The 27,191-nt window shown below is 36.7% G+C and overlaps 2 protein-coding genes across 2 annotated transcripts in view; one reads left to right on the top strand and one right to left on the bottom strand.

Annotated features, from left to right (window-relative positions):
• The window catches only part of LOC115217396 (reticulon-1), a 169,645-nt gene extending 158,502 nt beyond the window's left edge, over positions 1–11,143 (top strand). The window contains exons 10-11 of the mRNA XM_036507491.1: positions 2,450–2,455; positions 8,010–11,143. Coding sequence (XP_036363384.1) covers positions 2,450–2,455; positions 8,010–8,058 — 55 coding nt within the window. The 3' untranslated portion in view covers positions 8,059–11,143. The remainder of the gene's footprint in view (positions 1–2,449; positions 2,456–8,009) is intronic.
• A 3,134-nt stretch (positions 11,144–14,277) lies between these two features.
• Positions 14,278–27,191, bottom strand: part of LOC115217635 (ADP-ribose glycohydrolase MACROD1-like) — a 36,631-nt gene continuing 23,717 nt past the window's right edge. The window contains exon 5 of the mRNA XM_036507492.1: positions 14,278–14,594. Within this exon, the coding sequence (XP_036363385.1) occupies positions 14,446–14,594 (149 nt within the window). The 3' untranslated portion in view covers positions 14,278–14,445. The remainder of the gene's footprint in view (positions 14,595–27,191) is intronic.

Here is a 27,191-nt window from a genome sequence, read left to right as displayed (position 1 = left end):
AGGTTTTATTGATTCTTTACAACTTCCATAATTAACTTGAACTCCAGTAACAGCATTTATTTATGGCATATGTGCACACTTCTACAAAAATGCAAAAGGAATTTTTAATAATATAAGCATAAAATTAGAGGAAACAGTTCTCTCATTTCAGGGTTATGTTACTTTCGGAGTATTTTCTCATTATGCACCTTTTTGTTATTTATGAAGGTACCCCCCAAAACCATGTATCTCGGGAATCCATGGTCCAATTTATACGAAACTTGTTTTATTCTGTTTGTATACACATTTCAGGAATACCTAACTTTTAGAGTATTTTCTCATTATGCGCTGGTTTGGCTCTATTAAATTACAGACAAGCATGCACGCAAGCAAGCACATAAACAAAACTGGCATAACTCTAGATGTATATTCCACCCCCACCCAATTTTGTTACCTCATAACTTCCAAAAAAATGAATACTTTTTAACAAAATTTTCAACAAATACTGCTTAGGTACTGTGGATTCAGAGTATATAGGGATTTATGGGAAATAATTTTTTTGATGGGGTAGGGTGAGGAGTTTCAGATAATTCACACAATCCAACTTTTTACCCTCATAACTTTCAGGAAAATGGATATCTTTTAATAAAATTTTATACAAATACCTTTCAAACAGCATAGATTACGATTATAAAGAAATTTGTATGTAAAACTTTTTCCAAGGAGGTGGGAAGAGGAATTTCAAAAAATGGAGTCCGTTTTTATGGGAATTTTCCCCATTTTTTTAAACCACAGCCTTCAAAATGATGTGGGTGGGGAACATCTTTTTATGAAAAAATGTTTTTAAAATTTTTTTTTTACAACCCCTTCATCATTCCTCTCCAGACCAATTTTGGCCAATTCTTTTTTGCACTTCAAAACCAGTAAAAAAAAAAATATCAAGAAAATTGTTAATAGTTTCAGAGGGAAAAGTGAGTGATTTAAGGGAGATTTGGCAGTTGTTTCTAGCACATTCCAAGACAACCCTCCTCGTTTCTTTATCACTCTCGAATGTATTGATGTTTTTCAACATTTTACTCCTCATAAATACATCTATATGCTATAAAAAAAAAAATGTGAAAAATTATGGGTTTTTTTGCAACCCCACTCCCTGTCCCTGATTGTTTATGTGAAACGCCATTTTTTTTGGAAACTCAACCCCCCACCCCCTCAGAAAAAATTTTCCCCACAAATTTCATTAAAAGAAATCCATTTTCCGAAACTCCTCTCTCCAACCCCTCTGAAAAATTTTTTTTCCATAAATCCCTATATATTCTGAGTCCATAGCATCTAAGCGGTATTTCTTTAAAATTTTGTTAAAATGTATCCATTTTTCTGGAAGTTATGAGGCAACAAAGTCGGTGGAATATGCCAACAAAACTATGTAGGTGTTCACAGTAAAGTGCAATAACTCCAGCTTTCACTGCTTAAATTTGTGGAAACAACCTCCCAAAAAAACCCCGTATCTGATATACGCGAAACTTGTTTTATTCTATGTATATTCACATATCAGAGGTACTTTACTTTCAGAGTATTTTCCCATTATGCACTGGTTTGGCTGTATTAAATTACTGACAATTGCTCTCACACAAGCAAGGGAGCAATTACAGTTTTAGTAGTTTAGAGATGTAAAATTAGTTTCCATCTTCTTTATTTATTGTGTACCAAAGGAGCCCCTCACACACACCCACATTTCACTCTGACCTCTACTCATATCATCTGTTGTGTGTCACAGGGGAGGGTCTTTTTCTCACACCAACAATGCCTACTTCTATACAATTGGTACCAATCCTACATTCTCTTCAAGTCACACAAACATCATTGACACCTTACACTAAACCCACCCTAACTCCATGATCAGAGACCATAAAAACATTCTCTGGTGGGGATATGTCAAATCTTGTCTCCTTACATTAAGTCCAACTCCAGTAATACTAAATTAAAACTCAAAGTTATTATTAATACTTTGCTTCACCATAATTAATGATCTCTTCTGACAATCTCAGATTCACAAAAAACTGTGGATTACTTCTCTATCACATCAAGGAGGGTCAGTGCTGCTACTGACTAGCATCAACTCACTAACATCTGATAGACACATTGTGTCTACTCTCTGTGTTTATTGCACTGCTACTAAAATAGTCTCTATTCTTCACTACCACCACCCAAATCCTCTCCCCTGCCTCAAAGTACCACATTAACCCAATCCTTTTTATTTGCAGTGTTGTCATTCCTCAACCTGTGTTTACTCTAACTTTGATTTATTCAAGGTGAACATAACTACTTTGACCTCTGGAGGTCATAGGCCACTGCCCCTTCTTCCTGATTAAACTTTAAAAACAAAAATTAGAATATTTTGATTTTATTTTTCACCAATTCATTTATTTCTTTGATTATATTTTTTAATCTTTTATCATATTTGATATTTCAGTCCTTGGTAAGTTTTTGTTTTCTCAGCAATTTCAAATTTTTATTCTTGATTTGTTGCTCTTAAGGTTCTGGGGTACCATTTCTGCGTCTGTGGTCATTGTTTGTGGTTTCATAGTCAACATTGTGTTTTCATAGTGGATATTGAAAGGTCAATAGGAAGGAGATGGATGTGATAATGGCTGGGTGGTTAAAGCAAGTGTAACCACCCCAAAACTGGTTTAGCCTATCAACATGGCTTTCACACAGTTTCTGTTCTATGCAAGGCTAGGGTAAAAAACACTTGCCTATAGTACCAACTATGCGATTGCTATGTGAACATTTTAACATCACAGCCTTACTTATTCACACATTATGCAGAAAAATCATACTGTATGTTCTGGATGGAAACAAATTAGATCTTATTGTGAACATTAAATTAAGGAAAGTAATTAACCAAACATTAAGCAGTTGTGATTTTAAGACACTTTAGACACTACTCAAGTTTAATTAAAAGGTCACTTTTTGTTTGGGTTTTCTTGCCCCACCCAGAAAAAAATTCTAATTTAGTGGTTCTCAACCAGGGTCCATATAAGATTTTATGGAGTTGACACCAGCAAAATAATAAATTGGGAATCCACAACAGAATTTTAAATGTTTATGAAAACAATTTTGCTTTATATGTATTTATTGCAAGAAACAGCTATGTTTCTTTCTCTAATGTTTTACATGGTTTAACATGTTTCCTACCACTGAAACATGTTCTTTCAGTGGGTGCTATTGCAAGCCAACACAAGTGAATGGGGTGAAAAGCGAGAAAGAAGTATCAATAAAACTGGTTTTTAAACATGAAATGGCTATGGGGATCAAGCAGAATAAAATAACGATCAAAGGGGTCCATAGGTAAAAAATGGTTGAAAACTCACTTATCTAATATATTCCTCTTTTTTAAAGATGAGCTTACAATCATGAGGTTGTGAGTTTGATTCCCGGACCAGGCTGCGTGTTGCATTCTTGAGCACGACACTTTATTTCACGTTGCTCCAGTTCACTCAGCTGTAGAAATGAGTTGCGACGTCACTGGTGCCAAGCTGTATCGGCCTTTGCCTTTCCCTTGGATAACATCAGTGGCATGGAGAGGGGTGGCTGGCATGCATGGGCAACTGCTGGTCTTCCATAAAAGCAACCCTAGGTTGTGTGTTTGCTGGTGAGGCAATTTTCCACCCAGACTTGTACCTTGGAGGGGAACCTCTTAGGTGCACCCATGGTCAATCGTGACTGAACAGGATTTAGCTGCTATTTCTAGCGGGTTAAGCAACCACTTAGGTACTCCTTTATTGACTCACTCCCCAAATTATTGAGTGATTATGGAGTATTGATTGTTACGTAATTGCTTTCATTATAATTTTTACATAGTTTTAGTAATTTAAACTCTCTTGTTTCAATATAACAGTTTAAAAGAGTGAACATATTTGTGATTAAGTGAATTATGCCTGTTAACAATCCAGTAAATGGTAATAGAGGTCTGTTTAAACCTGAAGAATTCGTGTTTCAGGCTTCTGAAATATGGCAAAGTGTTACTATAAACCTGAAAGACTTGACATAGTCTAATTCTTGACTACAAACTCCTCTGCACTGCTGTCATTTGTCAATAAGAAAAGACAGGGTTGGCCTTAATCAGAAAGTCACTGAAACTTTCTTAGCCTACTTTTGTAACTAGAGCTAACTGCAATGTTAGATTAACTTTCACTTTTCTGTTCTTCTGACTTGTATTGAGTTAAGAATATGAGCATGTATATGTAAAATAGTTAGATCGTGAATCCTTCAATACCTAATTTAATTAGTGCCTAATTTATGTTGTCCAACACAAACAATGACCATAAACCAATGTTTCTCATAATTTTTCCTTGGTCTTTCTGTTTAGTTTGCTTCTTTTTTTATTTAATCTTTTATAATAAAAGCAAAAGTACATGAGGAGGTGGTTGGTGGCTGGGTTATTTTTCTTTTCTTTAAATTGTTTATTAACAAAAGTTAAATTCTAAGTTAATTTTTAAGACTATTGAAAGGTTTTTCAGTATTTTCATCTGCATTACATTTCAATCAAATCAAACTGATTGAACTGTAATGTAAATATTAAAACACCCTTGATCTCTAAAGTTAGAAAATTTATCATTTTATTAACAATTTTCCATTAATTTAGATAATCAAGATTCATAATTGTTTTAATATTTGTTCCCGAACCTGTCTTGATGTTTCTCTTCGATTTTTTTTTTTTTTTACCTCTCTTATTTTTTGTCTACTAAATTATTTAATATTGCACAACCAGACAAGTATATTCAACTTCCTTCCTTCCAACCAATCATACAACTTCCTATCATTCAACTTCACACATGGAAACCTTTTGTTTCCAAATGGCTGAAGATTCATTAAAAATTGTCATGTGACCTTAGTTATCTTGTTTATTACTTTAAGTAACTCAATCTGCTAGAAATAGCAGCCAAATCTCCTTTAAATCACACCTCTTTATCTTGAAGAAGATAAGTTGTTCTGTCTCTCAAGATAGGATAGTCACAGTTAGCATGTCTGGTACATATTCTCAATTCAGTTTGACCTAGGCTAAACAAGCCAACCTGTGTATGTTCATTTATCTGCTACAAGCAAGCAACTAAATCTCACTAAGATTACACCCACCATCTTAAAAATGTAAAGAGCATAATATATATTGTAGTCCTAGACAGGAATGATTATTACTGAACTGTCTGATCATATTGGCCCATAACTGACATTGGCCCATAACTCTAACTCCATCCTTTCCTCAGATATATTACTTTTTATACGGTGAAACAATAGTTCTTCTCCTCTACCATATGTTCTCATTACCAACATTAACATCTTTCACAAGACAACTTCTTAGTGTTAACAAATTCAAAATGTTTTTATTCTCTCACAATTGACATTTGTTGTAAGATTTGTTGGCTGTGGTGTCATTAACTACTGTACATATCCCTATCATCATCATCATCATCATCGTTTAACGTCCGTTCTCCATGCTAGCATGGGTTGGACGGTTCAACCGGGGATCTGGGAAGCCAGAAGGCTGCACCAGGCTCCAGTCTGATCTGGCAGTGTTTCTACAGCTGGATGCCCTTCCTAACGCCAACCACTCCGTGAGTGTAGTGGGTACTTTTTACGTGCCACCTGCACAGGTGCCAGGCGAGGCTGGCAATGGCCACGATCGGATTGGTGCATTTTACGTGCCACCGGCACGGAAGCCACTCAAGGCGGCGCTGGCATCGGCCACGATTTGGATGGTGCTTTTTACATGCCACCGGCACGGAAGCCAGTTAAGGCGGTGCTGGCATCGGCCACGATTCGGATAGTGCTTTTTACGTGCCACCGGCACGGAAGTCAGTCTAGGCAGTGCTGGCATCGGCCACATTCAGATGGTGCTTTTTACGTGCCACCGGCACAGGGATCACAACTGCAGTTTCCATTGATTTTGATGTTGGTGTACTTGACTCAATGGATCTCCTATATTCTATATTAATGCTACTTGTCCCTTTATTCAACATTAACACTATTTGTCCTTATGTTTCCCATTAATATACTACATGCCCCTATATTCTACATTAATGTTTACACCAGTTTCCCTTTTTAGAGTTTTGGTAAGTATACTAACTATTGTGTGAAGTATCTATTTAAATAATGTACTCATAGATGATGTACAATTCACAAGAGCAGTAAGATTTCCCTTAACCCACTTCCCAAAGTTTGGGATAAATGAATCTTGGCATGATTATTAGTCCTTCTCTACAAAGCCACCACCAATGGTGACACACTTCTCCCATTGCTTTATGCAGCTGTGAAGACCTCATCTGTAGAAGCTGGTAGGTTGCATCTGGAGTCAAGACTTTACCTCAGAAATCAGTTCATCATCTGAAAAGTGCTTCCCCTTCAAAACTGACTTCATGGTTGGAAAGAGGTAGAAGTCAGATGTTGCGAGGTCAGGAGAATAAGGGAAATGAGGGAGGATTTTATAGCCACAGGAATGTGCTTTCATCTGGGCAACATGCACTTTGTGAACTGGAATGTTGTCTTGGAGGAGGTGGACTCCTTTGAACAGTATGCCACGCCTCTCTACTTTGATGGTGTCCCGCAATTTCTGTAGCAGGGAAGCATAATATGCCCTGTTAAGTGTGGTGCCTTTTGCCAGAAAATCCATGATCACTACTCTGCACTACTTGCCCCAAAAGGCTGAGCATCACCTTGCCTGCTGAGGGTTGGACACAAGCCTTCTTTGGAGGTGGTGAGTTATCATGCTTCCATTGCTTCAGTGACTTTAGTCTCAGGATCGTAGTGATGGACCCATATTTCATCCTGTGTGATAAGTCTGCCAAAAAAGTTCTCATTTTCTCAACACATTGCCTAAAGAGCCTAAGTGCAATTGACTCGTTCCTGCTTCTCTAAAGGTGTGAGTGTCCGTGTAATCCATCATACAGCCAACTTCTGCATGTGCAAATGGTCATGAATGAGTTTTTCCATGGACCCTACACTTATCTTCACTTTTTGGGCTAGTTGCCGAATAGTTATGCAATGATCCTCCAAAATGGTGGCTTCCACTTTATGGATGGTGTCATCATCAGTGGCAGAATGTGGTCGTCCAGGAACAGGAGCAGTTTCCACCGATATCCAACCACATTTGAACTGGTGATGCATCATCACCATAAACTTCTTTCATCTCATTGAAAGTCCCTTTTGGTGTACAACCTTTCAAGAATAAAAACCTGATCACCGATCTGCATTCATCTGCCTCCATTATAACACCTTAGTCCACTTCAGCAGCCGTAAAAGACAAACGAATACTAGTGGAAAGCTGCAATTCATATGACATGTAGAGACATGTTTGAATATACCTGTACAAGTTCTGTTTCCTGCACTAACCAGAAGTGAGTCAGGGGAAATTTTTAATGAACACCCCTCATACAGGTTGATTATAACTGGAACATGTTGATTATAGGCTTGCTGAATCACGGCTGACCTGGAGCTATACAACAGCCTTCTATGAACATGCAAAATTTTTTTGTATGGTAAGAAGCTTGCTGCCCAACCACATTGTTCTGGGTTTAGCCCCACTGTGTGGCACCTTGGGCATGTACGTTCTATAACCTTAGATCAACCAAAGTTTTGTGAGGGATATAGTAGACAGAAACTGAAAGAAGCCCATGTTGTATTCACTGTAGGAGGCATTTTCCCACAATACCTCGCAGTAGGACTGAACTTGAAATTACATGGTTGAAAATGAATTTCTTAGCCACACAAAAATGCCCAGTGTGAATAAAATATATTTACATGGAAGTAGTCAAGGAACAGTTGTTTTTATAACACATAATAACCAAAAGAGAGCTTGAAAATTCTCACTTTTCATTTCTTGCATTTCTGTAAGAAAAAACAGTTAATGTGTGTGTGTGATAATATTAATGTATATTGTTATAGCTAAGAGGGTTTTCAGTTTTGACTGTCATCACATCTATACAATTTTGTTATCTGTAAATACAATGTTTTTGTTTACCATTTATCTTGCACAGGGTCCAATCCAAGTTGCCATTCCTGAAAAAGAAGGCTAAAGCCCAGTAAAGCAACTGTTTTTCTTAAAGCTTCTGTTAATCTGTTGAAGATCTCAGCAACTCTGTTCCATGCTAATATGTGAGTGTTTGGCCAAGAAAACATCAACAATTTTCTTTTAAACAACAACAACAGCAGCAAAGAATTATTGAAATACAAAACAATCAAAATAAATAATCCTTGTTAAATTTTCTTTTTAATTTTTTTTATGTCATTTTTCTCATTTCAAAGAGAGAAAAAAAAACTACTTGTTTTACACTCATACACAAACATATTATATATATACACACACACACAATTCTTCTCAAGACTGTGTTGTTGATTCTGTTCAAAATATTTTAATCCAGTTTTCTTTCTCTCACTCTTTCACTTTTTCTTTCCCAAGAATTATCAGTATTGGTGGTGTCCCTAGACATAAATCTTGTCTGCAAAATAAATTGTTTCATCACCTGGCTCACCTATCTATTATTATTATTATTATTATTAATTAGGTTATGAATAACAATACTTTGAAAACCCAAACACCAAATGTTGTATATCTAGGCAGAGACTTTTTTGTTAGACATCCTAGCAATTAAAGAGAATTGGAATAAATACTTGACATTAATGCCTTCACCATCTTTCTTTCTGTTACTGTTTCTTACAAATCACAAGTTACAGTTATAATCCTTTATTCATATTCATATCACCCTGCACAGAATGTGGATTAAAGTGTTTCGTTCCTTTTTTAAAATAAAGAGTTTATCTTATACACACACACACACACACACATATATAAGTATTCACACACTGTTATTTATTTGTATAGTATTAATTTATTTTCCACTTTGGCTTCACATCCTGCTCTCAATTTTGTGGCCCTTCAACTAACCTGCCCCCTCCCCCTTTTTTTATTAATACATATAATTTGTTATATCCAAGTGTACTGTTATTAAGTCACTGGAACTAAATAATAATTGATCCTAATTCTTTGCAATGATGGTGTTCTTGCAACTACAATAAAAAATGTTTGGTTAATTCTTCTTCTTCCTTTTTACCCCCATCTCTCTCTCAATTTATTGCAAGTATTTCTTCATTTTCTTTTCCATAAACATTTAAAGTTTTCTAGGTAACACTAAGTTTGTAATTAAACCTAGTATATAATTAGAAATACTGTTACATTGCACACATCCTCAAGATATTAAAAAAAAACTCATTAATTATATCCAACTTCTTCTCTCTCAAATTTAATCATTGTATGAATATCATGCAAAGAATATAATCCAAAACAAAAAAAAATATCTACCTGTGTGTAGTTTATGATACTACACTTGTCATGTTGCTGTTTTTTACAGTATGGTATATATATATATATATATGTGTGTGTGTGTGTGTGTATTTATTTATATATGTATATACTTTTGCCACAGGTCTTGCTTTGGTATACTAATTTTACTAGTGACTGCTCATTACAGTTGTTACTACTGCCACCACCGCTGCCAACATCACCACCACCATAATAGTGATAAGTCTATATTATTAATATTAGGTTGACTGAACATTTACATATGTATGAACACATGCATATATATAAATGTGTGAACACTCACATACAAATTCGTTAGCATGTTTTTGATTAAAAATAACCTTTGTAATCAACACTTCTGTTTACCTTTTGTGAAAAACATAAAATTCTATAAATAAAAAAAAAACTATTTAAACTATGATTATATTTGTATAATTTGCAAAATTTAAATTTCCTATGACAAGAAACAAAACAAAAAAATGTCCCCTCTCCCTACAGCTTTCATGAATTTGACTGATTGTTTTGTTATTGTTGAGTCTTATTTCTTCCTTGAAAATCAAAAATTATATAATAGATCTTATTTTTATTATAACTACTCTAAGCTATAACACTTATGTATTTATGTAATGGTGACCACATTTATTTCTTTATCACTTGGTCGGTCAGTCAGTCAGTGTGTGTAGGAGACTATAAACCTAGCCACACACAAATGTTGCAGTTTATAAACAAAAGAAGAAGGTAGTACCCAATACATGGCATGGAGTTTATTCATACATATTTCAACTGAGATTCTGGTCACTATTCAAATATACATGCTTAGTGATTGTTTGGGCAACTTTGAAACATTACAGAGTGTGAGTTTAAAGCAGCATCTAGCCATACTCTTTACACCAATGTATATATATATAATATAGCCATCAGTTAAAAACGAATATCAATAATACCAAATGATATTGGCTTGTTTTGTTTATTATTCCATTCTGCTTCAGCTAAGTGTACTGTGGTATTGTTGTTGTTTTTAAGCTGCAATGTCTGTCACTAGACTTGCAAAGACAATTGTAAAGTGTATTAACTATATTGTTCAAATATTCTGTTGTCTTCAGCTTATCTATTTCTAACAGGTTGTTATATAATGATTGCCAACATTATATTATTTTGATTTTGTCAATAGATGAGCTTTGTTTGCTCACCTGTTGTGGCTTTTTTCAACCTTTACTACAACATCAGTCATGTGTATATCTTCAATACATTTTTGCAAATGGCCACCACTGTTGAAATTATTTCATGTAGTGGTATCAGCAGAAAATTCCTTATTTGCAACTATAGAATTATCCTTTTTGACCCCTCCCCCAATTTGTTTCTGTTATAAATAATTGCACTTTGGATCACAATTTTTTTTCCAATTTTAAAATTGTGGCTTGTGAAATATTATTTCCATTATGGTAAAATATGGGGTTTGAAAACTGTTAGTAAATTTTGTTGGGAGTGGGTTGTAGTTGTGTATATAAATATATATATATATATATATATATATATTTACTGATATATTTCAGTTGCGTATTATATTAAGGACATCATGAATATTACAATATCTTAAAAGGGTGGGAATTAAGTGCCAGAGGTGATAAGAAGACCCTCGTTATTGCATTGCCTGTTGTCGTCGATTTGTGTAGAGAAACTTATAATTTAAAACAAAAAAATTGATAAAATTTTCCATTTTGAACGTTAGAAATTCCACACATAAGAATTCAATGGCTAAAGCTGGAGTAAAAGAATGAATATTGCTAATAAAGGAAATTAAACCAAACTTGACTGATGCTTTTGTTGTTTTTTGGGGTTTTTTTCTTTCAGTGTGTCACTTTAATTCCAATAAACATATCTATCATCAATCCTACCATGACCATCCTCTCTTTAAGATAATGGCCAGCATTATCTGATGCTCCATTTCCTTAAGATGACATATTGCTTTTACATTTTTACAGGTCACACAACTATGGAAGGATTGCCTCATCAGTTCACGCAAAATGACATAATGGTAGTTCCATTGAACTAGTGTTGTTGTGAATGTCACATTTTAATTGCCAGTCTGGGTTAATTTTATAGTTTGATGGTGATAGACATCAAAAAAATGGAAAGTCCACTGCCAAGAAAATATTCCTGATGATATTGAGTGAAGTGTTGGCTGGTGAGGAGTGAAAGCTTAGTTATCTCTCAAAAGTATGGCCTGGCAGCTTGTATCATACAGTTGTGACCCAACATGGACAACTTCTCACCATTCACCCAATTATTATTTCTTCTACAGTACATTCTTGGAGGTCCCTTGGCTCCAAGGAAGATGACATTCCATCAAGTTGGTGCCAAACACATTTGGTGAACACAGTGATGTGAGCAGAAACCAAAAGCTGAGCAGCAGAGTCTTTCACAGGTTGAACAGGGAAGCAAAGAGCTGGACGTTAGAGGTGATGTAGCAGCAGCAGCAAGTCTTGTTAAGCACTCATCGAGCCACTGACAATGCCTTGTCTCACTGGTTTCACAAGCTTGATGGCAGATGGTCTACCATCTGCTTCAATCTATAGGGAAGGAGATACAAAGACCAATGATTCTGTTAGTCCAGTATGTTTCATTTAATATAAGTACATGGCCAGAAATTCAAGGGACAAGTAAGCTGAATAACTTGACCTCAGTATGTGGCTAGTATTTTATTAGCCCCAAAGAGATGACAGGCAAAAATTGACTTCAGCAAGATTTGAACTGAGACCATGAAGAACTGGAACAAATATTGCAATGCATTTTGTCTAACACTCTGATTCTGGCATGGTATTAATACCATGAAGTCCACCGCCAGTACTTCACTTCAGAACATAAAGAATAAACAGAACTGACACAAAGCATTTTGTCCAATGCAGTAACAATGCTACCAAACCACTACCTTAGTAATGGTTTCAAATTTTGGCTCAAGGACAGCAAGTTCAAGGGATGGGATAAGTCAATTATATCAACCCCAGTGCTCAACTGGTACTTATTTTATTGACTCCAAAAAGAGGAAAGGCAAAGTTGACCTCAGCAGAATTTGAACACAGAATGTAAAAATGGCCGAAATGCCACTAAGCGTTTTACCCAACTTGTTAATGGTTCTGCAAACTCATTGCCTTTACTACCTTAGTATTAATAAAATAGGTGTAATATCAGCTACAATCCAACCAACATATTTTAAATAAAGGCATTCTAGCCATGATCATCATCTTTAGAGCTTCCTTGAAGACATTTACAGTAAATAACCAGCACTGGCAGCTTGATAGCATCACCATTAGTAATAAAATCATTATTTCATGTTCAGTTCCATGCTTGCTTGGATAAACCAGTATCTGTTGAGACAGATTTCCTATAGCCAGATGCCCTTCCTGTTGCCAAAACTCACCTTTTACAAGCAAAGTAATATTTCCCAAAGCCAGGCATATTTTTCTATGAAAGACTGAAAATTGACAACATCACTTGTATGAGTGATGCTTATTCACAACCAACATGTCATGTCAGGATAAGGGTTTACACACATGAATACTTATTTTTATTTATATATATATATATATAAGCTTCTTTTAGTCTCTGGCATGTGCTATATAGTAGAAGACATTTGCCCAAGGTGATGTACAATTCAACTGAATCCAAGATACCTTGGGCAAGTGTTTTGTACTATATGTAAAATAACAGAAATAGAAATTTAAAAAACATCATTTGTACATTATTATTGTTTATGTAACTTGGTGAGCAAGTTCAAACCAGTTAAATTTTTCTCAGATTTAAACTATTGAAACTGTCTAAAAGTATTTAGTATTGTCCCTAACAACTTGATGGCTGATGAGGCTTACTTAGCAACACATGGCATGGAAATTTGAAATCATGGTGATGCTACTCATTTTAGGATTTGTTCACGAAGTTTTCATAGAGGAATAGTTTCTTAAAGACAACTATAAATGGTCTGTTGATAAATTTGAACCCAGTATAAATAGCAAACTACATTTGTGAAATCAAAACCTTTTCTGAAATCAAAACTTAACAGCACTTATTGGTTTTGATAAGGGGCTGGGACCCTGTGAAAGCCAGTGGCATTGTGGTTAACATACCCATTAAAAGTTAGTTTTTAATATTTGTATTTCAATGTCCCAATTGCTTTAAAAGTTACTTTACTCATCTCATAACTTTATAAATACCAATGTGATCATATTAGTGTCTTATTTTATTTTTTTTGCATGAACAAGTTAGACAGAAATTTATAAAGACAAGAAAACATTTTAAAATTTACATTTTCAAAGTAAAAAACTCAAATATGAAATTTTATATTTTTCTTTTAATCTTTAATTTTTATTTAAATTTCATTTCAAATAAACTGAAAATCCCAAAATAAAATCCCACCAAGATTAATTATATATTTGACAAAAAGTGATCAAATTTAATTACAACCTATCACACAAGCATGTGACATTATTACTTGTAAACACAGTGTCTTGTTGTGAACATTTGTTAGTCATGGTAGGTAAAGCCCCAACTTAAAACCATTTTGAAGCCACTTCAAACTCTCTCTGGGTTCAATATATCACATCCACTTGAGTATAGTGGACCCCTTACAAATATTACTACATATGATAATTGTTTAAACATAGAAGACTATTGTCTGTGTCAATATACTTAGCTCTTGATACTGATTCACCTTGTTTCAGTCAACAACACACATTGGTGGCAGAAGTCTGCTCTGATTAAGCACACCTATGTTAAGACATTATTATTGATTTCATGAACTAGTGTAACCTAGGAATCAGCAGCAGAGACATAAAATTAAAACCAATGGTTATTCCACCCAAGGAGGTTCGGGTAAATGTAATACAGTTAGTTAATTCATCTCGAAATTTGAAAGGCAAACAAATGCATTAAGAAAACAATAAACAAACAAACAAAATTGTAACTCATTTTATATATGCTGCCACACCAAAACACCACCACCACCACCACTATGATGGGTGAACAACCCCAAATATTTTCTCAAAGACTGCTTTACCATATTTCAAATTAATTAGTGTTGTTATTGTGTTTCTTAAATTCCACTATTCTTGACACACACCCTATCCTTTATATGATTGCTGGGTGGTGACAGAACCCTTCTTGGTGTCCCTGATAAGTGAAAATTCTGCATTAGCTGCAACTTGATTACTTTCAACATTCACTACTACTACTGGTTCTTTGTCTTCCTCTGCTGTTGTTGCTGCACATTCTGCAATTATTAAAAAACTGATTTCACTGAAAGTTTTAAAATGAGAAGAAAAAGATAGCAAATACTAATTTTTGTTGAATAGGCACAGAGGTAAACACATTTATAACAAAAGAATGCAATATCAATAACATCCCAGTATGGTCATAACTACAAGGGTAAAATCTGTGCAACAATAGATATCTATACACATGTTGCAATGGCTGTTACCTACAAATTAACTTTATAAAGTGAAAAGGTACTCAATACATTAGAAGAGGAATAATGTATAAATTAGTTGTAACTACATCACACTAATATATGGCTGCAACACATTTTATTTAAAGCTGTAGCTTCCTTTTGTCACTTCTTGGAGACAGAAGAGAAAGAAGTCACCGTGGAATTGCAATAAACATCTGCGAAAATGTCACATCAATAATCCTGTTATTACATTCAAACAAGATCTGTCACACACTAATTGTGCATTTAAAGCAACTTGATGTGGTAATATGTACATTATATTGCTCACCTGGTGCCTCAAATCAAGATAGCGAATTTGAGGAAAGCTTTACAATGATAAAAGAAGTAATAACAAAACAAGATTAAAGCGTTAATATACTTCTGATGGGTGACTTCAACTTCTCACATCAGATGGCTTAAAGGCAACATAATCTTAGAAATGGAATACAAAGTGCGCAATCAAGCAGAATCTCTACTTGATCTCACTAAAATGCTGTTCATAGAGCAAACCATACTTTCCCCAACCTTGGACGATAAGATATTAGACTTTTGTTTCACCATCAGTATGAATCTTATCCACAATGTGAAGATATCACCAACAATCTTCTCAGACCACAACATGATAGAACTGAGGATGTATAGCACACAAGACCTATCCAGTCTGAACTTCTACAAGGCTGAGTGGAAGTCAATTGAAAAAAGATACACCAGCAAAATTGGCTTAAAAGTGCCTCTATGCAAGACATTGATATGAATCTTAAAGAATTCATGTCAATAATGCAAGCCATATGCATTAAATTTGTTCCAGAGAATGACTACAGACAATACTATTCACCAAGACAAATCCTAATAAGATAGAGGATAAAGACCTCCAATCACTTAAAAAGACAACTTAATGACAGCAAAAAATCCCTCCTCAAAGAAGCACTTTTAGAGATTGCAAATAATTTCAGACTCTCTCATGAAAAGGAAAGTGTAGAAAGAGAAACCAGGGCAAAAGAAAACATACAAATTAGTGCACTAAAAGATAGGGTCACTGAAGAGAGAAGAAAAAGAGAACCAGAAAAAAAAAAGGCTATCATGCTATTCCTATAAAGAACTTTCATTCTCAGTCATCTAGACTACTGCTCCCAACTGTGATCACCACAGAGCATCAAAATGGTGGCGGAACTTGAGGCAATCTAGTACCATTATACAAAGATGGACTTGGTGAAACAGATGAGCTACTGGGAGAGGCTGTACTCCTTGAAGAGTGGGTGAGAAAGGTATGCAGTAATATACATATGGAAGGTCTAGCTCCTAACTTTCAAACTGAAAGCTATATCAACCATCGAACTGAACAGCCCTACATAACAAAGCTCCCATCTTCTCCATCTTGAATAAGGACCCAGTACTGAAAGCAGGGGATTCAGGGGACCACAACTGCACAACATCCTGCCAAACAGCCACAGAGATTTGCAAGGAGTAGGCGTTTCAGTATGCAAACTGACATTGCACATCCAGTGGAGCATACTGGCTTCATTCCTCAGCCGTCATGGCCCATGTTTCACTGCCATGTAGCATAGCTGTTTGTACACATGCGTCATACAGTCGACCTTTGTCACCAGCAGAGGTAAGAGCTCTCTGAACTTTGCCCAGGCTATTCTTATTCTAGCAGCTATACTTTCAGAGCACCCTCCCCTGCTACTGATTTGGTCACCTAGGTAACGGAAGCTATCAACTACTTCTAGTTATTCTCCCTGGAATGTGGTGGAAGTTGTTCTCTCCACATTTTCAATGTTTATTGCTCCAAAGCATCTGCCACATACAAAAACTATCTTCCCAGTTAGCCTTCCTTTGATATTGCTGTACCTCTTGTGTGTCCATAGCTTACACTGGGTACATCTTATAGAGTTTCTACCTACACCTTTTCTGCCGATCGAGCAGGGCCATCTACCTGAAGGGATTTGTTGTTTGCGTGCCTTCCTACTTATTAGGACTTTGGTTTTAGGTAGGTTGAATCTAAGGCCTTTCGATTCTAATCCTTGTTTCCACACTTGAAACTTCTCTAGTTCTGATAGTAACTCAGCAATTGGAGCAAGGTCATAGAGGAGCTCCCAGGGGCATCCTGTCTTGAATTTCTCTGTTATTGCCTTGAGGATTATGATAAATAGGAGGGGGCTGAGGACTGAACCTTGGTGGACCCCTACCTCTACCTGGAATTAATCACTGTACTTGCTGCCAGCCCTCACCTTACTGACAGCGTCCCTGTACATGGCTTGCACAGCTTTCACAAACCATTCATCTATCCCTAGTTTCCTCATTGACCACCAGATAAGGGAATAGGGGACCCTGTCAAAGGCTTTCTCCATGTCAACGACAACCAGGTACAGAGGTTTATCTTTGGTTAGGTATTTCTCCTGCAGCTGTCTTACCAGAAATATAGCATAAGTAGTGCTTTTCCCTGGCACGAAACCAAACTGCATCTCATCCGAGCTGACTCTCTCCCTAATCAGTTGGGCTATGACCCTCTCCGTGACCTTCATTACCTGATCCAACAGCTTGATACCTCTGTAATTATTTGTATCTAAATCGTCACCTTTACCTTTGTAGCAGTTGATTATAGTGCTGCTATACCAGTCATTGAGTATGACTCCTTCGTGTATCACCTGGTTAACTATGCGGGTGACTAGGCTATAGCTGACCACTGCCAGATATTTTGAGCATCTCTGCAGTGATTCCTGATGGGTTGGGGGCTTTCCCTGTCTTCATACTCTTAATTGATATATCTACCAAGGTACTGTCAACTTGGATAGCTGGTCCCTCTGTTGGGTCGACATTCAGCAGACTCTCTTTCTGCTATTCATTTTCTTTATTGAGCAACCTTTCATAGTGGTGTCTCCAAACCTCTCTCTTTGTAGCCTCATTTAGTGCAAGCGAACCATCATCCATGCGGACACATTTCTCTCCTACAATATCACGATTCTCTCTCACACACTATATTGCAACACGAAATACCTCAAGTCTTTGGTCCTCGTGGAATAGAACATTGGCAAAGTTTTTCATATCTGCTCCCCCTCTGGCTAAATAAACCTGTCTCCTAGCTTCCCTTCTGGCAGTCTGATACAATTCCCTTCTTCCAGTCCTTCCAAGCCTGTTTCTTTTCTCTATAGCCCTGTCAACAACATTGTTCCACCACCACGTTATTTTGGGTCGAGAGGGGACTTTGCACCATCCACAGATCTGGTCAGTGGCCCTCAGCAGGTTGTCCCGTAAAAATCTCCAGTTGTCTTCTACATCGTGTGAAGCTATATTCCCTTCTATTTTGTTAAAGGCTTTGAGTAATATGCCTCTAAATCTCTGTCCATTTGCAGGATTTTTAAGCTTCCAGACCCTTCACCAAGCTGGTCGTCTTCTGGGCTTTCACTAAGATCCTGAAGTCACTAATTACCAGTTTATGTTGTAGTGCGTGCTTTTTACATGCCACCGGCACAGGGCCCTGAGGAGGCTGGCGATGTCCACGATCGGTTGGTGCTTTTTTTTCTCCTCGTCCATCTGTAGTACATGACCATACCAACACAAACGTCTCTCCTGCATGCCACATTTGATGCTTCTAATGTCCAACATTTCTCTCAGGGCGCTTACACTCTGTCATGCGTGCACACTGACATTACACATCCAACGGATCATGCTAGCTTCATTTCTTTTGAGCCTACGCATGTCTTCCAGAGATAAGGCCCATGTTTCACTGCTGTGAAGCATGGCAGTTCGCACACATACGTCATACAATCTACCTTTCACTCTGAGTGAGAGACCCTTTGTCGCCAGTAGGGGAAGAAGCTTTCTAAACTTTCCCCAGACTATTCTTATTCTAGTGGTAACACTGTCTGAGCATCCACCCCCACTACTAACTTGGTCGCCTAGGTAGCAGAAGCTATCAACTACTTCTAGTTTCCTTCCCTGGAGTGTGATGGAATCTGTTTTCTGAGTATCTGTGGTGTCTATTGCCCCTGTGCATCTGCCGCACACGAAAGCTATCTTCTCGGTTAATTTTCCTTTGATGTTGCTGCACCTCTTATGTGTCCATAGCTTACACTGGGTACATCTTATGGAGTTTCTATCTACACCTTTTCTACAGATCAAGCAGGGCTACCTACCTGAGTGGGTGTGGGATGAGTTTGCTTTCTTACTTACTATAACTTTGGTCTTTGCTACATTGGCTCTAAGGTCTTTTGATTTTAAACCTAGCTTCCACACCCGAAATTTCTTTTCTAGTTCCGGTAGTGATTCCTCTATGAGGGCCAGGTCATCAGCATAGAGGAGCTCCCAAGGGCAACCTGTCTTGAATTCCTCTGTTATTGCCTGGAGGACTATGATGAATAAAAGGGGACAGAGGGCTGAACCTTGGTGGACTCCTACTTCTACCTGGAATTCTTCACTATACTCACTGCCAATCCTAACCTTACTAACAGCCTCTCTGTAAAGGGCCTGTACAACCCTTATTAACCATTTGTCAATCTCCAGTTTCTGCATCAACCACCAGATAAGAGATCGGGGGACCCTGTCAAAGGCTTTCTCCAAGTCCACAAAAGCTATGTAGAGGGGTTTATCTTTAGCTAGGTATTTCTCCCGCAATTGTCGAACTAGGAATATGGCATCAGTGGTGCTTCTACCCAGCACAAAACCGAACTGCATCTCATCTAAGCAGGCCCTCTCCGTAACCTTCATCACCTGATCCAGTAGTTTGATACCCCTGTAGTTTTCTAAACTTTCCCCAGATTATTCTTATTCTAGTGGTAACACTCTCTGAGCATCCACCCCCACTATTAACTTGGTTGCCTAGGTAGCAGAAGCTATCAACTAGTTTCTCCACCTGGAGTGTGATGGAATCTGTTTTCTGAGTATCTGTGGTGTCTATTGCCCCTGTGCATCTGCCACACACGAAAGCTATCTTCTCGGTTAATTTTCCTTTGATGTTGCTGCACCTCTTATGTGCCAATAGCTTACACTGGGTACATCTTATGGAGTTTCTATCTACACCTTTTCTACAGATCGAGCAGGGCATCTATCTAGAGCATCTCCTTTACCCTTGTAGCAGTTGACTATGGTGCTGCTTCCATCATGAACTACCTGGTTTACAATGGGGGTGACTAGGCCATAGCCCACACCACCAGATGTTTTAAGCATCTCAGCAGTGATTCCCGATGGGCCGGGGACTTTTCCTGGCTTCATACCCTTAATTGCTTTATCTACTAGGGAGCTGTCTATTCGGATAGCTGGTCCCTCTACTGAGTCAACATTTGGCAGGCTCTCCTCCTCCCATTCATTCTACACATTCAGCAGTCTTTCATAATGACTTCTCCAAGCCTCTTCCTTTTCAGAATCATTAAAAGCAAGTGCACCATCATCCATGCAGACACATTTCTCTCCTGTGACATCACAATTTTCTCACACACTGTTTTGTAATCTGAAATACCTCAGTTCTTTGGTCCTCACGTCGCTGGACATTGGCAAACTTCTTTTCCACTTTGATCTTGGCTATGTATACCTGCTACCCAGCCTCCCTTATGGCTATCTGGTACAGTTCCCTGCTACCCCCACTCTTCCAGGCTATCCAGGCCTGTTTCTTTGCTCTAATGGCTTTGTCTACCATACTAGTCCACCACCACGTAACTCTAGGTCTGTAAGGGACTTTGCACCATCTGCAGACTTGGTCTGTGGCACTCAGCAAGCTGTCCCATAGGAATTTCCAGCTACCTTCTATGTCCGATGTCTGTAGCTCTTCCTCCCTCTCTTCAAATTTCTTGATGAGGATGTCCCTAAATCTCTGACAATGTGAAGGATTCTTTAGCTTCCAAATCCTTCTTTTTTGGATTGGTCTGCTTCTTGGTATCCTTCTGGCCTCGAGCCTAAAGTCACTAATGATTAGCCTATGCTTGGGGGTGGGGGTACATTCTTCACTTGGAAGGGTCTTTGTATTTAAGAGAAATCCTGCATCCTGCTGTCTGGTGAGGATGAAATCAATCTGGTTAGCAGAGTCCCCTGATTGATAGGTTATAAGGTGGCTGGCTGGCTTCCTAAAGTTAGTGTTGCAGATTAAAAGGTTACATGCATCACAGAACTCCAGTAGTCTGGTTGCCTCAGGGTTTCAGGTGCCAATACCATGGCCACAGTGTACCCCAGTGAAGATACCAGATTCCCACCCAACATGCCTATTAAAATCTCCAGCCACAAAGATGAGGTCATTGCCACTCAACTTCTGATCCTTTGGTAGCCCTGCATGTGGGGTGTAGGCGGAGATGATTGTAGCTGTGCTGTTCTGCAGGACTAGCCTGAGCTTTAGCACTCGATCACACCCTAACAACCTCTATGACCTTATCCACCCATTTCTCTGCGAGGAGTATGCCTACACCCCTACACCATCCATGTTACATTGCCAGAAAACTTTATACCTATGTGCCTTGCTTGTGAGGACCCTAGCTGAAGCTTCTCTCCATCTTACCTCTTTCCTTTCAAGCATCTCTACAATCTCACTAGACCTACTTTTCAGTGTGCCAACTCTGAAAACTGGGATGGCAATGTGAGGTTGGGGGGGGGGTATTATTCAGCACCTTAAAAGAAGGTTGTTGTGGTGTTCATTTTTTAGGCATGCTTCATCTGTTCTCTCTTCCGACCTGACAACATTCAAGCATGATAAGATTGTTGCCCCTATTGGTATATATATATATACATACACATATACACACACACACACATATATATATAATCACACTGTTGGATTTGTTTGTTATAATACATGATTTATTTTGCATTGCAAAGTTATTGTATATATTTCGACATATATACAATATATATGCAAATATAATTTTCTTGTTTAAGATTCTACTTTTATTTTATTTCATTTTATAATCCCATTTTAATCGTTTAATTTATAGATAATTTGATACAGGGTGTTCTATTTTGCATGTCTTTTATCTGAATTTTATTATTATGCACTCAGCAATATTTTTAAATAATGTTGTTTGTATATACGTCAAGACCTAGACATGTGTTTACGTGGATATTTTGTATTGTTGGCATGCATATGTATTCATATGTATGCACCTATATCTATGTGTAAGTAAGCATGTATGTTTATACTTGTGTACATACATACCCATGTATGTATGTATGTATATGTATGCTTGTATTCACTTGGATTTGTGTGGATGTGTATTTACAAACTTATTTCCATATATTTATATATGTGTATTTATTGATAATATACTTTTATATATACATGTATATGTAATTTTATTTTGAGTATGTTCGTTACATATATTCAGCCTCCTATCTTTCTTTCTTTCTTCCCTTCCTTACGGAAAAGTAATTTTTCTCCTATCCATTACTTGTATAGAGTCCTTTAACTTTGCACGCCTCTCCCCTTCTCTTTCTCACCATTAACTGTTACATATAAGATCCTTCCCTTTCTTTCCACCCTCTCTGCATTTTACTTCTCATCTATATGTATACACCAAGTGATTTTTGCACAGGAGAATGATTGTGTACATATGTATATGTGTATTTGTATGTATATTTACATCATATATGTCTGCATATGTATGTAGTCTGTGTATATCCATCTGTGTATATTGATGGTTTAGTATGCGTATATTCTGTTGTAAAATATTTATGTAATGCAGTGTGAAAATTTTAATTTTTAATGTATTAATCGAATTATATTTCATATTTAATTATTTGCAATATGTATTTTGAATCCGCTCTCCAATTTAAGGTTTTTCCTCAATTTTTACAATATGATGAATTTATGTTGAATTCATTTATTTTGTTCATTGCATGCTTAAGAGCATTGATTGAAAGGACCAATGAATCAAATCCATTTTTAAAGTTGTATCTTTTAACTAGTTTTGATAATATTGTTATTTCTATTTTAACAAAACTGTTCGATGAACGGAAATGTGAAACTCTGAGTAACAGCTTTTGTTATATTTCTGCTGCTTTTAAATAAAGTACATATATATATATGGTAAGTAGCTGGCTTACGAACAATATGGTTCTGGGTTCAGTCCCACTGTGTGGCACCTTGGGCAAGTGTCTTCTACTATAGCCTCGGGCTGACCAAAGCCCTGTAAGTGCATTTGGTAGACAGAAACTGAAAGAAGCCCATCGTATATATATGTGTGTGTGTGTGTGTGTCTGTGTTTGTCCCCACCCCAACATCACTTGACAACTGATGTTGGTGTGTTTTCGTCCCCATAACTTAACGGTTCGGCAAAAGAGACTGATAGAATAAGTGCTAGGCTTACAAAAGAGTAAGTCTTGGGGTCGATTTGCTCGACTAAAGGTGGTGTTCCAGCATGACCACAGTCAAATGACTGAAACAAATAAAAGAGTAAAGTGTATATACACATATTTGATATATATATATATTATATATATATATATATATCTATATATAAAACTGAAATGCGTTTTTACCGCTTGGATCGCTTTCAATGCCACATCCCGTCCGATTTGCACCAAAATTTACAGGGACATGTAAAATGAGGTGACGATGCCCGTGGACTAACTTAGAAATCCCTATCTTAAAAGGTGTGGTTGCTAGGGGCCATCTTCCTCACTCACGCTATTTCCTCCATTCCCCTCTCACTCCCCTTCATATATAACTTTGATAATGTCCACTCCTGTTATTTAAAGTATCTGTCTTCCTCAACTCACTCGTGCCATTTCATCTCTTTTTCACTCACTGTTTCCTACCTTCTCATCACATCGGCGTTCTTTTATGTATCTGTCACCAACAACACACGAGCATGAGGACAAATATTATGAATCAGATATTCTTGCGTTCATTTATATGTGTGTGTGTGTGTTCTATATATAAATATGTATATATAATGTATGTGTGTGTGTGTGTTCTATATATAAATATGTATATATAATGTATATATACAAAGTGTATATATCTGTATTTATGTATATTAACCCTTTCGTTACGAAACCGCCCAAAAAAAACTTTGGTTAATGTGACCAAACCGCCCAAAGCCGCCCGTATTTACCTATTCATATTTAAACGAGAATATCAGAGCAAATCTCTTAGTACATTCGTGAAAATACGTATTATACTTCGTAAAGAGTTCAACTACAGTTTTGTACAAAAATTGAAGTGTAATTTTAATTCCGTGAATTTTGGGAGATTTTTTTCCGAAATTTGTTCCTATTGTGTTTTCAAAATTTGTAATTCTGACAAAAAATGGATACGAATTTCATTATATCAAGCAGCGAGTCAGAATTCGAAGGATTTTCTACTGAAGACCTTCATAAATCTAACTCTATGACTGAAAAAAAAAAGCATGTGGTATTTGATAATGAATCTGATGTTTCATTTTCCGAAAGTGAAAACAGTGAATCCGAGAGCTCCGACAGCGATAAAGAAAATGAATTGGCACCTGAATGGAGTGAAAATTTAAAAACTGTTTCTTTCGGTGATTTTTCTGAAGAAACTGGACCAAGCCACAGACTTTCCCAGAAGCCTTAGACTATTTCTTTTTACTTTTTTGAATGAGCCTATTTGAAATCATTACGGCAGAAACGAACTGTTACGCTAAACGTAAACAAAACGAAAGAAAGGATAGTTAGTGGTTTCCCACAACCTTAAATGAAATTAAGACTATTTTGCCATAAATATTATTATGGGTATCAGAAAGTTACCCAGAATAACAAATTCTATTGTAAAATTTTGTTGTATACCCAATTGAATATTAGCTAATAACCCATTTTCTATAGCGATGTTTGAACAAAATTTTAATAATTTTATATTTTCTTGAATTTACCTGTATCAACCTGCAATTAGAGTCACTTTGTGACAAAAATTATAGTATAGAATTGGTTGAGAACATTTCATTAAATTATCTTCCAAAATTCACGTTAATATATTGATAAATAAAAAAGTTATAGTTGTTTAATGAAACCAGACTAAATTTATGATTATGTTACAAATTAATTGAAACACATAAGGGGTGTATTTTGGTCAGAAATATAGTAACGAAAGGGTTAAACTTTTTCATACTTTTTCATAGTTATATATATTTTTAAACAAATTATAAATATAATTTAATAATTTTTATTTTCAATTTAAATTTTTCAATTTTATATTTTATATATTTTATATATTATATTTTTATTTTTATGTTTTTGTTTTTGGTTTTTCACTGTTTGATTTGCCTATTAGTGGTTTTATCTCTAATTTAATTTATACATATATATATATATAATTTGTATACATTTGTATATATAATGCGTGCACACACACACACACACACATATATATATATACATATATATATATATATAATGTGTGCCTTATGTGGTCGGTCGATTCAGCTGAAAATATGCACACCTATGTTAAAAGTGCTGGCAAGTTTGCATGACAACTATTTTTTTCCTCAAATGAAAGGCGTCACCTCTAGGACAAAATTCCTCATCTTATAAAATGTGGCCCCAGTAGACCCGAATGAAATCGGGTTATATTAACCAAAATGTGAAAAGGGGTCTAAATGGGGCTGGAAGGGGATTAAAATTTCAAAGAGCGGGTGTTTAGGAATTCTCTGTTACATCAAGCTAAAAAATTTGCGCCAGCCTTTTAATCGTCAATGTGTTGCCGTCCATGATAAAGAAGTTTTGAATGTTTGCCATGGTGAGTCTACTGTCGTGAGAAAGAATCACTTCAAAACTTGGTGTTTACAAATTTTCTTTTACATCAAGTTCAAAATTTTACGCCAGCCGTTAAACTGTCAATATGTTGCTGTCCGTCGTTAAGAAATGCCAGCCATGGTGACTCTACTATCCTCAGATTCTATCCCTTCAAACTTTGGTTTCCAATATTTTATTATATTTATTCAGCTCGCAAGTTCGTCTGTCCCTTTTAAATGTTAGCGTTTTGCTGTCTGCCTTGAAGCAGACCTTTCCGTTGCCACTGCCTGATATTTATGATTGATCTTTCTAAATATTTTATTTCTCAACTTACTCAAGATCTTCTGTTGTTTATAAATGGGAGAGAGGTAGATAAAGATAGAGAGTAAGAGAAAGCGAGGGAGAGTCCGAGAGAAAAGAAAAGTAAGAGAGTGGGAAAGTGAGAGAGAAAGGAGAGAGAAATAAAGACGGAGAATCATCATCATCGTTTCACGTCCGTTTTCTGTGCTAGCACGGGTTGGACAGTTTGACCGGGGTCTGGGAAGCCAGGAGGCTGCACCAGGCTCCAGTCTGATCTGGCAGTGTTTCTACAGGTGGATGACCTTCCTAACGCCAACCACTCTGTGAGTGTAGTGGGTGCTTTTTTCGTGCCGCCAGCACAGGTGCCAGGGCGGCTCGCAGTGGTAACGATTGGTTGGTGCTTTTTACGTGCCACCGGCACAGAAGCAAGTCAAGGCGGCACTGCAATCGGCCACGTTCGGATGGTGCTTTTTACGTGCTGAAAGGAAGCAACAGAAAGTAACAACCACACTCTTACCCGGGGTCACCTTCAGCTAGTATATATATATATATATACAAATTGAGATAGGGGTTGTAAATGCAACGAACCAAGAATGTAGTAATGAAGCCAACCGCAATGGTACAGGAAATACCTATGAGGAAATAATCAAACTAACTGGTAACACATTTAGATCTAGGAAATCTCCACCACCAAACAAGCACCTGGAAAACTTCGAACAAGAACTATGGGACACCATCAAGAATATCAAATTTAAAAACTACCCATTGAGGAATAATCCGTACCAAAGGAGATTAAAGGAACTAATAAGAACTCTTAAGAGTAAGAATGGTATTTTAACCCATTCTGATAAAACCAGTAACATTTATAATATTGACATTCTTACATACCATGAATTATTGCATAAAGAAATTACAAAGAAGTATAAAATTGTACCTTTCAATACACTTAGGGAACTAAACTTAGAGGTAAGAGAAATAATGTTTGATTATTATCTGGAAGATAAAACTGAACCTTATACCCCCATGAGACCGAGAATTACACTTAAAGACCATAAGGAAAACTTCCTTGGTAACACACAGGTCAGACTGATTTGCCTTACCAAGTCTGACTTAGGTAAATTGAGTAAACTTATTCTGGACAAATACTTACTGACTATACGTAACAAGATTAAACTCAGCCTATGGAAAAATACCCAGGGTGCATTAGATTGGTTCTCTACCATTAAGGTTAGTGATAATAGTAGCAATAAATTTATCCAATTGGATATACAAAATTACTACTCCTCCATTAGCCCTATTACATTAAATCAGGCTTTACTTTTTGCTAGGAGACATACCAACTTAAGTATGGGGGAGGTAAAGGTTATCTTAACAGCTAGAAAAACATTAATAGAGTTTGATAACAAACTATGG

Source organism: Octopus sinensis, linkage group LG11 (genome assembly GCF_006345805.1).
Source record: "Octopus sinensis linkage group LG11, ASM634580v1, whole genome shotgun sequence".
Taxonomy (NCBI): domain Eukaryota; kingdom Metazoa; phylum Mollusca; class Cephalopoda; order Octopoda; family Octopodidae; genus Octopus; species Octopus sinensis.
The sequence above is the reverse complement of the archived record's forward strand: the minus strand, read 5'-3'. Positions and strand labels throughout refer to the sequence as shown.